The sequence below is a fragment of the Channa argus genome, chromosome 23 (assembly GCF_033026475.1).
Source record: "Channa argus isolate prfri chromosome 23, Channa argus male v1.0, whole genome shotgun sequence".
Classification (NCBI taxonomy): domain Eukaryota; kingdom Metazoa; phylum Chordata; class Actinopteri; order Anabantiformes; family Channidae; genus Channa; species Channa argus.
The window spans coordinates 7,899,782-7,914,504 of NC_090219.1; the positions used below are offsets into that span (position 1 = coordinate 7,899,782).

The window sequence follows — 14,723 nt, forward strand, 5'->3', positions numbered from 1 at the left end:
TTTTGGTTTTAGTATGGTGAATTTGTTCCTACTTAATCTGTGAGTTTGTTTGTATGTATGTGTGCCCATGGGTATGCTACAGTAAAGCATCTGAGCATGCTATGCCATGCTAACATACCGTAATATTAGACAGAGACACACTGAGCCAAGATCAAAGAACTAGCAGCAACAAAGAATGTTGGGTAACCTCAAACTGTCTTCGTCCGGACCAAACAAAAAGCAAAAGTGTAAGATCTAGGGCTGCGGATATGCAACAAACTGTAAACAACAAAGCATTTGCTTATCATTTTCACAGTATTCTTGCCTAGCAGAGATGATTTAAAGCTAGTTTTATTCCAAATCAGAGTGTTTTTATCAAGGTGTACTATCAGCTGAAAAGCCACCAACTGGGGTCAGACTAATGCCAACGATGCAGGACACACCACATAAACCATGAGATCAGATGCTCAGTGATGGCCCCACATTGGTTGGTCATGGGCCTTTGCTTCACTTGGTGAAACAGAACTTTCCAAAGAAACTCTGGAATTAATCAATATATTGTATAATATTTTAGCCTATTATGCAGGTGGCTGTGGTTGTTTCTTAAGGCTTGGTTGGTTTCTGGAATGCATGCAGTAGGATATTCGGAGTTTTATAGTGGTGTTGAATCGCTAATGTGCTAAAACCCCCAAATCAAGCTCTCTTTTGCTCGCTCACTCACTAGTTAAGTAGTATGTGCGTGATATCAAATATAATCCTGCCAGCACCCCTGCTTGTTATAATACTTAATGCTTGGACAAGTGTCACTAACATATAGTATAGCGAAACCAAAAATACAAAAAAAAAAAAAAAAAAAAAAAAAAAAATAGTGTTATGTTCCTTCTGCATCACGTTGTGCAGCATGAGACTAGATCCTGCTGTCAGTCAGTTGTGCACACACGTTCCTGCTTGCTGATGTTTGAGAACCATTTGTTTTGATCAACTAAATCAAAAAGAAATTGACATTTAGACTTAAACATTTGGCAGACACAATTTTGATTTCACAATTTTGTACACTTTATGTTGGTGTTTCTTAGAAAGGATGTTGCAGCAATTTCATGGACATAAAAAACACTTTAGCACTTACTGCTTATTAGTATTTCCTGCTTATGATTACGCTCAATGTTGAAGAATTGCTTCCTCATTTTAATGAATGTAAAAAAAAGCATTATCAAAAAAACAACTTTCTGAGTCGTATGACGTATATTTGAGTCGAAATTTGACTTTTGGTTTAAAAGGCTTTTGGCATTTTATAAATAATCTAACTGATTCATTAAAACTACTTTATTTAATAAAACACAGAGTGTACTGTACAGAGTGTTGCTCCATATGTCATCTCTGTAGAAGATTATGTAATTTGGGTCTTGAGAGATGGTTTACAGGTGACTACACATAGGCTGAAGCAGTATAAATAGTCTGTCTCGTAATATATACATAATAAAATAATCAGGCTACACTTCACCCCTGACACAGTACTCTACAAAGTGAAAATCAATAGTATTACTTTATGTGTAATACCTGCAGTTGTCCACAGGATGACACCATTACATTACATGTTCAGGAACAGTAGTTCCAACAATAACAACAACTTTTTAACTTAACTTGCATTAGTTTCAATAATGTCCAATTCTGTGTCTAGTTAGTATGTTATGTTTCACATGCAGTAAATGACAAAATGGAATAAACTGAGAGGAGAGAAGGGGAGACTATACTTTCTATGTTTCATAATTTACTTTCAATTGTGGAAATTACAGACTCATAGCTTCTTTCTTTGTGGTTCACCTACTTCTTCTAGTCTAACCATGCATATTTCCGTTTGTTTATATTTAGAAAACATATTATATATTTAAATACTAATAAAACAAAACAAATAAAACTGGACAATAGACAGAATTCATATACGTTTGCCCCAGATTTTGTATACTTTTATTTATGACTTTTATTTTACTTTTATATTTATGACACATATTATACTAACTTTAGAAATAATAGCTACTAGATTATATTAAAATAAAACTAATTTTACATTAAGATTTAAAATATTTACCCCTTATATTCTTTTGAAAACATCCGTATTATTAGTTAAATCAGTGCATCATTGTTATGAGGTATAGTATTTTTGGAATTCATTTAAAAACACAAATAGGAGCTAGCAGGCCACACAGTTTATTACATTTTTACAGGAGTTAGGAACAGGAACTACTGGTCTCATACAGAATCTAAAGTGCGTGATAGAAGTATGGGAGGTCTCAGTTTGGTGTATGCTAGTTTTACAAGCCTAAAAGCTTGAGAAGTTTAACATTTGATTTATGGCACCTCAGCTCGACATTACATAAAAAGGTGGAAAGAGACAGTGATGAGTCCCAGTCTGAGGTTGTGCTGTAGTGAGTTCATGGTAGCAGGAGTCTGAGTTCCTGTGAGGGACACAGATGACCCTCTTCTGTTAAATGGGCCTTTATAAATAGAGCAGTTATTTTTCCACTGCTCCCATCCAACTTGTCTGTACATCAGACCAAAGACACGACACGAGCCCTTTAGATGTTTCAATCAGAATCCTCTATGTTTACCTGAACTGCCAATCAGAGTGCTTCAGATGACCTCATCATCATATCAGAATGATAAAAAAAACTGTATCCAATCACTAAATAAAAATAGCCAGTTTAAAACCAAATGTCTCTCACTCTTGGATCAGCAGTTTGCTGCGATGAGAAGAGTGTTTGTTCTTTAACAAGAGAGAATTGAATATTCTGCAGAAGGGCTCCTCAGCTAGATAGTAAAGTTCTCCAGTTCATTCAGATGCTGAAGTTTATGTTGGCCCTCCATCAGACAACCAGACATCCTTTGTGAGAATCTTTTTATAGACTTGATGTGATGACACAATACTGCATCAATGGAAAGAATGCCCACTGTGCGCTAATGACAGCTAGTGATAGGAATGTCTTGTCCAAAGTCAGGTGGGAAATTCTTTTTTTCATCAGTCCAGTAGTGGAGACTAAAGCTTCTAGCAGTGGAACGAGATTTCAACCTCTAATATCTCTTGGTTCACAGTACAGATAATTCTCCAGAGTCAAACATTATTCCACATGGCGAAGATAAAATAAACAATCTCTTAGGTTTACATCTATATCTCTGTAAGGTTGAAGTCATAAATGTTGATTTTGATTTGGTTAAAACATTGCTCATTTACCACCACTGGACTTTTGGATGTAAATTTTCTGAAAAAAATATGATGCTTATATCAGTTGTAACTCTGATCTCATGGCAGATAGGTGCCAGCTGCATTGGGTTTCTTTTTTCGGAGGTATGACAGGAGTGTCCAAAAATCCAGTGCACTGGATTTATTTTTAGAGACTGAGTGTCCCGGGGCATTCTGAATTTGAGTGATTGTTGCTGGGGGTTTGGGTATTCGGGTGGGGGTGCCATCCTTCTGATGTGCTGGATTTGAGTTATTATTTTGGAGCTGTGACAGGACAACATACATCAGGTGCTGTGGATTTGTGTGGTTTTATTTCAGGAGGCCTGGCATTTGTTTTATGTGGTTTTTCTAAAAAAAGTAAATAAAATTACACATGGCGTATGGGACTGCACTGTCTTACAACAGTGGACTGCTGTTGTTACTTTTGGCTACTGTGGTACTTTACAGAACGGGGTTAGAAGGCATTTGACTAATTTTAGGACCTGCATCAGGTGTGTTGGATTTGAAATGAAAGAGGACGCCAACTATTGTGTCTGTTGGATTTGTGGCATTTCATATTTAGCAGGTTGGGCTTGTTTGAGCTGTGCAGATGAGCTTTGCTGGGCTTGTGGATTGTTTTAGGAGATGTGACTGGTGGAGGAATCAGACTGGGTGGGCCACATTTCTGATATTAGCTCTAGATTTTAAGTGTTAATAATAAAGCCGGCACTGTGTTCAGTAGCTGGGGAGACTTCCTTTGGGTTTATCTGGGACTTTTGACCCTGAGGATGAAACTTTTTAGCCACTTCTGAGCAGAGCAGCATCTCAGCAGCTGGGAAGGATTTAGTGTTATGCTCATTAGGCACTCCAGCTAGTTGGATGGAAAGATTTGTGGGATTAAGAACTCTTAGTTTGCCATAAAGAACCATTTATGTAAGTAAAATATATACTATATAGCATTTTGGGTCACAAATATTCCAACATTCAAAATGTCTTTAAACCAATAAGTCAATTTTAGACGAAGACTTCTCGCAACACATATGGAGGTTTAGACAACTAGTGATGCAGATTAACATTTTGCATTTTCGATGATTGTTCTACTGGGAAGGCCTATCACTAGACAACTACAGCAGTACTGAATGATTCTGCAATCCCAACAATATCTACCCAAATGTGAAATCCATGTAGTTCAGATCAGGGAAAGACTATGTAACAGCTCATGTCATAAATCCACACTCCAGCAGACTAATGTGATAAGAAAGAAAGAAAAGCAAAGCCCCACAGTGAGAAAAGAGAATCTCTACTCACAAGAATGCAACAACAAGAAGCAGGTTTTCAAAATTATTTTAAATAGTTTCTTCATGTCCGAACCTATTACAGTAAGTCATAGCTGCGGCGGAATCCCCTTGATTGACTGAAATGTGAGTAATCAGTTGCATGTAAATAAACTGAGAGCTGAAAATGTGATGAGTCTTTTGCCTTTCCACTCCAACAAACAGACCCCTCACAGCTCCCGCTGATTTAATAACGGCATTCTCCATAGGTCTCAATTGCTGATATTAACAATCCAAATTACTCATTAAAATGAGATCATCAGATTAAGGTGTGTGTGGTCTGTGTTTCAATTTCAGTTTGTTTGTAATCACATTAGGTTCAGTGCATTAGTGTGCATACTGAAGCCACCATGGCTGTGTCAGAAGCATCGGGGTCTGTTTTTGTAACAGTGATGGATTAATGATCTATTATCCAAGATCTAAATTCTGAATTAGGCAAGATATACGGTCAGCTACATTAACTGGATTATAAAATATACTTAAAATACTTATATTTTATGCTAAGTGTTCATTAAACATGTCCAATATGGCCTCTAAGAAGTTTTACACCAAATGAGTTTCTAAATTTGATTTTTATGTATTGAATCTTTTTAATATTCTTTTCAGAAATGCTTTAATTTTTATTCAAATTGGTTTGGGATGAACTGTTGTGTCGGGTTGGTACTGTGCTTCAAAAGCTCATATCAGATAAACCCTGCTCTTAAACAGAGGCCTCTAGGGAAAAGCTAGTTGTAGGCTCCTCCACATAGCTGGCTATATCTGGAGAACAGAGAGGGAGAAACAGAAAGAGGGAATGTGTGTGAAGCTGCCAAGAAAAGCACTAACTCTTTCAGAGTAAACACAGCTGATGGGGCAAACCCTCCCTCCATCTCACTTCACCCCTAAAATGCCCATTGTCTCCTCTCTCACATATATGTATCAATGCATCTATTTCTCTTTGTCCCTGTCTATCTTAAAGAAATAAACTGTAAATCATCAAGGCAATTATATCAGCAAATGAACAAAATATCGAAATGAATTCACATGTAACAATGCAGCTTTTTGTAGGTCGAAAAAAGAAAGAAGAGCACTAAGGACAGGGGCCACTGTTAGTACATGTTTCCTCAATACTTCCTTCTGTTAAGTAGCAACTGACATCTAGAGAAACTCGTGTCAGGTTTGTTTACAATGTAGTGTAGAGTTATTGTGCATTTATGTCCAAAGTGTTCCTGAGATTATTGTGACAAGTGCAACAAGACTAAAACACACATTATTTTTCCTGTCTACATAACTGAGAGGGTCAATGAGAGGCTGTGATAATTTCCTACGTAGCCTAAGATAAACCCACCCAGAACTTTGTGCAGACTTCCAACTCCAATATGACTTGTGTCAATCAATTTACAAGAATGTCTGTGTTGATTTCGGAGTAACTACTGTGACAATTAGTTCAGCTTAGCATATAAACTAGAAACATGAAGAGCAAGTCCCAAGGATTGGTGCTGGAAAGTGAGGCAATTTCGGTATAGTGGCCAATGGCAGTGCTGCAACGTCTGTGCTTATCATGTGACACAAAATTATGCAAAGGACATAACTATATAACTATTTTGATCATGAGAGTTTGATTAATTCCTACAAATGATTCCAACAGAATTATTTTATTGTATCCCCAATTATGTATGTATTATGTATTACGTGCAACGAGGAGAGAGGCGGGTCTCAAGGAGTTTGCTAGTGCGCATGCTCGATGGGCCCAAAAACACAGATGTGTAACAGCTATTTGGTCATTAGGCAGAGTGGAATCTGGAAACAGAAGAATCTAAAATACAAAGAGTTTAACACCTTGAATTTAGAACTCTGCTACGTAGATTTGATTTTGAAATTCTGTAGACATTTAATGAAGAGTCTCCGGGGAGAAAGGTCAGGTATTAACAAGTAATCACAGATACATGTAATCCTCAGCATTCTGTCAACATGCATAACGAGTTTCATGAGAAAGTCAGAAATGTGAATATGTACAGTCAGTTCAAAGTTTCTGGTTTTCAAGTATGTGCTCTGTTCTAACCTCTCTGCACAACAGCAAACACATCTCTCTCTAGTGTGACTGGCAGCAGAAGTCCTGCGTGCTTTCTCTTGCCTGGTGTGGTTTTCTGCATCGGTCAAGTTGTTTCTCTCTCTCAGTATATTTCTCTTTTCCTAGTTTTCAGAGAAGAGTGGTATTTCACCATTTAAGGCTGCGCAGCTGAACTGTTCCTCAGAATAAAAAAAGGAAAAAAACTTTTCTGTAGTGGAACGTTTTTATACTCTAATTATTTTCAGCTTGGAATAAAAGCACTGTTTTTATGAAAAAGAAGAAAAAAGAAAGAAAAAAACTAAAAATGGATCACTGAGACAAGTAAAAAGTCCTGGGCAAATAAAGATGTCGACTGAAAACCACAAATGTGAACCTCGTGGTGACCCAGGAGAAAGTGTCAGGGTTTTTGTTTCCCTAACATTTCCTACTACTGCACTGCATGTCTTGAATCAGTACCATACCCACCATGCTTAGTTTCAAAAGACCACCTTTAACGTTCTGGTGCAAAATATTTTTTATGAATGTCAAAGTTTAGGTCTTTTAGACAAAGATAGCTCTGCTTATAAGACATTAGTTTTAATTCACAATTCATAAAATGCATGTTCATGTTCATAACGCACTGCAAGCGAGCACTGCTCTGTTTTCTTTACTATCAGCTTTCAAAGGTCCATCTTATCTCTGGAAAAAACATTTTTCACAAGGTGAAAGAACTGTCTGCTTGCTCATGTTCTCAGAATGTCTGAAGTGCGTATCGACAGTCGAGCAGCAGTGAGAGGCAATCGCAACAAAGCCGACTGCAGACTACGTGACTGATCGCCTGTTTACATGCAGATTCTCCTTATAAAGGCAGATGCAAAGCTTTCTGGGCCACAGCACAGTGGTTATTTTTACTTTTCCGGACTTTTTTTCCCCCGTCTCTTTTGATTTCCCCCAAGTGGATGATGCTGTCCAGAACCAAACATATTTTGCAAAGACTCAGAATTAGTATATCTATATTTACAATGATTTCACTTGGTAATATTTGGAGCACAGTGTGCTCCACATGATGGGATAAGAAGATTAGTTTTCATGAAGGTGGTTGTTTTACAGTAAATATCAACTCTCATTCTTAATTAAAATTAAAAGATTTGGGGATGTTTGTTTTTTATGATGATATGCGACATATATTGCAGATAACAATGTTATTTGGGGAATTATTTTTTCAACTGTGTCCAGAGCCCGAAAGTCTCGATTCCCAGTCTGCTCACTGCTGTGCTCATGGCCAAACTGTATATTTAGAGTTGCCTTCAGCTGTTCACAAGCACCACTTTTGTGCCAAGTGTCGATCAAGGTGCCAGGATAATGAAGACAATAGAGTCGTTCACCGGGGATGTTTGATTGTGGGCCAAACTGCAAGCTAGCTCTGTTCCGGTGAATTGGCCCTTCCAAGCTATCATGTCATAGATGTATTTAACAAAGGACACGGACTTTAAACACGGTGACCCATCCATTAAATTAAAGACGTTCCCCCACAGCACCAAAGGTACTGGGTGGTAGTAATGCATAAGTGTTTGTCTTATGGTCAAACAAAACATTATGATACACTTGTTTCTGCTAGAGCACTTAGCATTTGTTTGCAGTATTTGCTCCCCACCCTCCAAGATCTTTATGGTTTATGTTTTTGTTCCAACCACATTAGATCATATTTGAAACAACTCTACCTGATCTGATACTGGGATATATGGTTTTTATTTCTGTTGATACAAATACAACTTTAAAGGATGAATTCAAATGTGGTTTTACTGCTTTTCGAACAGCTTGATTTTACTAGCTGGGCAAAATAAACGTGGTGTAACACGGACATGTGAACTACACTGAAGAGCCTTGCTAGATGCTGGCTGCTGCACATATAATTCACCAGACCTAGTTCGACCTTGGTATTCCTGCTCTCTTAAAATCTCTTCTGGGATGTCCCTGCCTCTCACACTCTCTCTGCTGCTCTCTCTCTCCCTCATGTTGTGTTTACAGCCGTGGAGGGCACCACATATCTGACATTTCTCTCACACTCCAACCAGCTCTGTTCTCATCTGAAAGGTAAGAACCCTCATCTTCCACATGACCATCCTTGTTTTCTAATTTCACTGTAGAACAGTGTGTGGGACTATAATAATTACAACACATGTATAGAAGACAAAAATGCTTATAATAACAGGTTTCTTATGGCACCACCACAGAGCTATGGAGGTTCATGTCGGTCAGAGACTTACTGAATACTAGTCGGTAGTAACGTGATTTGTAACTGGTTAACTGGTTTTGCAAAAGTTGCACATTTACAGAATATATATGTCACCATGGGAATAGGAGGAGGCTATGCTTTATGTTACAATACAAAGGACTGCTGTATAAATGTTAAAAAAAAAAAATGTTCACATACAGTAAACAACAGCGAGGAGAAGGGCAAGTAGGGGAATGGAAACTGGACTGAACGTCCCTGAGGAATAGTGATTCGTGTCCACTTCTTCCATTCCCATCATAAACATGATTTTATTTTAGAGCACCAAGGAGCCAAATCACAGCTAAAGGTTACAGCAGCATGTTCTAACAAATGAATGGCCTTGATTTAAATTCAACGTGGTCCATTTCATATTTTCCACCTCTGATATAAACACATAATGTGCAATATAACTTGTTTTGTAGAATCACTGTACGTGAACCTAAACGTGGGAAACGGGAGGGAATGTTGTGTGTCTATCACATTGCTGCTTACTATTAGACACGATGACCTCTAAACACATAAAAATGTAACTTTTTGGGAGCAAGTATACGTTAGTTCTGGCATCCAACAGCTGCTACCAGTGGGTGGGTGCCACTAACCATGCCCTAGTTAAAATAATAGGTCAGCATCATTAAACTCATGCATATGTCTACCCCACATTTACCTCGATAGCTGTCAAAGGTTTTTACTATTATTTATTTTGTAAGAGCCATGGGTCCAGTAGCTATGGTGCCAGAACTTGCAGAAGGCTGTAGCTATATAAATATGCAGTGAATTCAAGTGAATTGTTACATAAGTCTTAACCTTTTTTTTGTGTAATCATATAAGAATATGTCATTGCTTGGATGTACCTGTGCATCATAGTTTAGCTTTATTTCAACAGCTGCAGGCGCTGACACACTCTGATAAAACTCACACCCATGGAATGACTGGCATCTAAAAGTCTTACACACACACAAGCGCACACACACACACACAGCACATACACACACATGTTAAGTTTACTAAATGTAACACAGTTTTTATGATTGACACATTCCAGATTTTCCTTCTAAAATGACAAGATTCAGTAAGTTTCATTTCAAACTACACATCAACATGTCCCACCCTGTATGTGGTCACAGTGAAAGCATTTAGCTCTTGGCAACAATGGCTAACAACAGCTGATTGTGTTCATAAAGGTTAAACATGGTCCTTTCAACAGAACAAAGGAGTCATCTGTTCTTTAACGGTTCTTTAACGTTGCATCACACAGGTAAACTAAACCAATGACATTAAAAATAAAGTTTGATGGGCCAAAACTGTCCTGACAATGACAAGAAAAAAGACAACACGGTGAAGATGTTATCCAGTGGGCTCTTATGGACCCTGGAAACTATGCTGGGGCACTGACTTAAGTAAACACAATTATTGTATAAGTTCTGCTTCATGCATTATTCATTTCACCTGACACAGTGAGCCCTTAACTTGCCCGACCGTCCAGTTCCTGCGTCTACTAAAATATTTTTTGTGGAAATGATATGACATAGATCAGGCAATTATTGTGTGCCTCTCGCATCGCGATGGCTGTGTCTGTGAGAAGTTCAGACAGACAGAAAAGAAGAAAGTGCTGTGTGTGCCACAGACTCACAGACTCTTAAATGTCATTAGATGGAGGAAAGCTTCTGTGTCTGAGCGTATTTACTGTCAACAACACATTTTCTACGTGAATATGAGATTACTTACTCACAGAGAAGAATGGCAGTGCGTCCTGGTGTCAACTGATTGGCAGTCAGCACATAATGACATGGATAATGGGTATAGACAAGTAGAGGATTGTGTGGAGCACCAGTCACTCACGTGTTGACAGTCCCAATTTACTAGTTTACAGTACGTCTCTCACCAAATGGGAGAAATAAAAGACAAATGAGAGAAAAACAGGATTTAGTACAAGGCTTCCGACCTAGTGGGGCTGAATGATTCAGGACTCAAAGCTGCACAGAGGCCTAAAGACTTTAGTAATTTGTTCAAGCCAGCACAGCTGAATGGAGAAGCCAATGCTGATGTCCCTTACGCTGAAGTAACTCTAATGGCAACTAGATCCAGTCATCCATTATCTTCACTACTTATCCTGTTAAGGGTCGCAAGGGACAGGCTGAGCTGATCAGAGCCGTCACTGGGAGAGACAAAGGACAGACTGCCAATCTATCACAGGGACCATTAGACAAGGAAAAAAAATCTCTGCCTGCAGAGCAGAAAGCCTAAGCCTGCAGCGTTTTCTTTCAAAACACTGCTTCTTCTCATTTCTACAAGCAAATTAGTTTACATTTATTCAACTTACAAGTCTTTAACTGAACTTTCATTAAAAAGTCCGAAGACATTGAGGAAACAAGTTCAGTAAAACACATTCTCAATAGATTAACGACAAAAAAAAAAAAATCCCTGTTTGTTTTACGATGTAAATATTAAAGCTGAATTATCCTTTCGGCCACTTGAGGACATTACAATGAGCTGAAAGCACAACTTTGAAATATGTAGGTGAACATGTTTACGAACAGTTGCCCCATTCATTTTGAGATGTATTTTATTTCAAAGTGTAATATTTCCACTCCTTTTACGTTGCTAGGAATATATATATATATATATATATATATATATATATATATATATATATATATATATATATATATATATAAATAACTCTTTTGCTGCTAAATGCTCAGCTATTCACTAGCTAGTTTTTAACTTAAGCTGACTGCGTGATGATGCTGGACGTGTGTCATTCAGTTGCTTTATCAGGCTCTTGTCACAGCCTACTAGTGCTAGAAATAAATAATGCAGTTTTACTGTAGGTCTTCAGGGCTTAGAAGTTAAATGCAAAATATCTTATCTTAGTATTTGAGTACTACATGGGGCATGAGGAAGTGCGAGCGTGCGTGTACGTTTGTGTGTGTGTGTGTGTGTGTGTTTGTAAGGGTGTTAACATGTCAAGTGATAATGGGTGACTCAGAGACAGATTAAGCGTGGAAGAAATAAAGTGGAACGATAAAAATAGGTTTGTTGAAATGTCTTTAGAAGGCATCAGAAGGAAAGTCATGTCATCTGTACTGATCGCATGCTGTAGCACCAAAAAAACAACCGGAAAATGAAGACTACAGTTAGAAAGTTTAGTTTTGTATCAAGCCAGGGAAAAAAATAACAAAACAGCAAATGGAAAACGGACAATGTCCTTTACTGCCACCCTCAGGATGAACTTAAGGTTTGCACACTGGGTATCTGGTGCCTGAAATACCATCCTCAGAGTTCAGGGCTCTAGGAATTCAGACCTTTCCACATGTAGTTTTACAAGATGTAATGAACAATGTAATGAACAACAGGGATCATTGGCAAGACTTTTAATCTTGTTAAAAATAGAGGAGAACTTGGCAGAGCTAGTGTACAAGTAGTAAGAACTTTAGTTTGTGGGAGTCACTAATGCAAAAGCACGGTCACCTTGTCACATCTGAGGACAGTCCGAGGTCAGGTGACAAACGGCATTTAGCAGTGTAGAGAGTCTGGATGACACTATAAGTCAGATTTATCATTTCTGCTCGATTGCTGTTTGTGAGCTGCTTTCTCAACTCATTCGCATTTTATCCACAGTATGATATGAATGCAGAGGTAACTTTCTGACAAAAACATGCTCGTTTTACTGTTCTGTTGCTTAATTGCTCCACTTCTCTGTGCACAAACACTTTGTCATTCACATTGTTGCCACTTTTACTAGTTAGGCTTAACACATCATCAGACCTCAGCTGGCACCTGTAAGCAGCTCTTTATTGTCACGCCATGTACCGTGATGCAGAAAGGTCACACAGCTTTTATAAAAAGAATGATTACCCAGAGGAGTGTGTGGATGCTTTTTGAATTTAGTGGGTAGTGAGACTGAACCAAACACTGAACTATGCCTTTAAGAAACTTTTCATTTTGTCATTGTAGAGAGAAGAGACGAGAAGAGAAAAGAAGAAAAGAGCTTATTGTGTAAGCAGGACTGAACCTGTACCATTCAGGCCAGGCTGCCTTGAACATTTATCTCCAGTCAACCAAAGGGCAGATTAATTCCCAGATTTCCCCTCTTCACGCCAGCCTGACCTGCTCTGTCACAAACAGACCCAATTTTCTCCTCTCTTCAAATCCAGCCAATCAAAATCTAACCCCTCCGCTGTCTCCATGGAGCGCGTTCAGCACATGACCAAGTCGGCAATCCGCCGAGCGTCTCAAATCGAGGTGAATCCACAAGCAAAGAGGAACCTGCAGGAGCTGTTCGTCAATTTCACCCTCATCCTTATCTGTCTGCTTCTTATTTACATCATTGTCCTGCTGAGCAGCTGAGAGCAGCAGAGCCAGAGAGAGTTTGGCCCAGCTGTACAGGAGAAGAGGGTTTTGGCTGATTTATGGGCTTTACAGATAAAAACAGATCAGATTCTGATGAAAGCAATAATATCATCCCCACTGATCAGCCCTACCCTGTTTGACAACAGCCATAATCAATAAGTGTGGAGGTCATTTGACTTCATGTGAAAATAGTAATGGCCAAACTCTCTCATTACATGGCTGTGGCTGAGTTCAGGGCTTGTGTTTCTATGAGAGCTGATCAGGGATCAGCTTCTTCTTCCCAAGGGAATGATCAAAAGTGACCCGACTTAACTGTTTTATTCTTCACTGATATTCTGTGCATGTGTATCTGCTTGCTGCTCATTCAGATTGATACTCCTACATTACAATGTGTGGATTTAAGTAGATTTACAAAGACTTACTCCCTTAGTTCAAGACATACTGTATGACAATGTCTCCTGCTTAAGGATAATAATAATATGTGCAATGTATTTAGTACTGCAACATCAAGAAATAATGTTTGTTTAACTTTTATTATAAACAAAGTCCATTGTGGGATTTGACTATTGCCCTTCTTCAATCACCTCAAACATCAGGACAAAACATGCTAGGAATAATTCAACACCCTCAAAATTAATGTTGAGAACTTAACTATGACCCCACAGGGATAATTATATAATGTGCCTGACTTCCTGTGTGTCAGTGTACAACAAATTATTCCTGATTTCCGAACTATTGCACAATGTATTATTTAAGATTATTATTAAGGGCAAATGGAAGCAGAAAAGTCACAATTAAGTAACCTTTTGAATATGTAGGGCATGACATATTTATTATTTTTTTTAACAATTGTCAAGTGGGCTGACTGTAGTTATGGCTGCCTGATGAGCCAATAAAATTGCACTTAATTCATGTCAGACAACATATTCAGTAGGATTCATTCTTGCTTTATATTAAGAAGTAGCATTAAGAAATCAATGTTCATGTGTTATGAAACGTGCTCAGTGTAAACAGAGAGCTTTAAACAAGCATCCGCCACACAGTCTAAGATATACTGTATATGCAGTTTGTCAGTTTATCAGTGAAAAAAAATCACTTTGCATGGTGTTATTTCACTTAAGAACAGTTTCTGTGAATGCTCATTTCTATTTATTTTAAACTTTTTACTGACCAATGATGTTATTGACTACAGTATGATATTTTTATCAATTACACCACAAGTGTTGCAGCAGTAGTGTAAACTGTAAAGTCTGATTCCTAATTCTGAAGCAGACTGACAAGTCCGCAAGAATGAGATATATAAAATTACAATTGTCAATGGTGTCAGTGTTTTATCTTGTAAAAATATATATTAAAAAAATATATTTACATTTAGGCTCAGAAATGATTTTTCTTTGATGTAAGTTTTAAAGAATGTACCACTTAACAAAAAACAACAAAAAAATTGCATGACAATAAATGTTTTTTCCTTGATGCAAGTTTGGATTTGTTTTTAATTTCATGTTATTATCTCATATTGTTCTGGATTTTAGAAACTAA

General features: G+C 37.9%; 1 protein-coding gene across 1 annotated transcript; it reads left to right on the forward strand.

The window, feature by feature from the left end:
• Nucleotides 1-8,490: 8,490 nt before the first annotated feature.
• Nucleotides 8,491-14,657, forward strand: pln1 (phospholamban 1). Its single transcript, XM_067493819.1, has 2 exons — nt 8,491-8,650; nt 12,789-14,657. Exon 2 carries the CDS (start codon nt 13,020-13,022, stop codon nt 13,179-13,181), a length of 162 nt encoding a protein of 53 aa, XP_067349920.1. The 5' UTR covers nt 8,491-8,650; nt 12,789-13,019; the 3' UTR covers nt 13,182-14,657.
• The last annotated feature ends 66 nt before the right edge of the window (nt 14,658-14,723 follow it).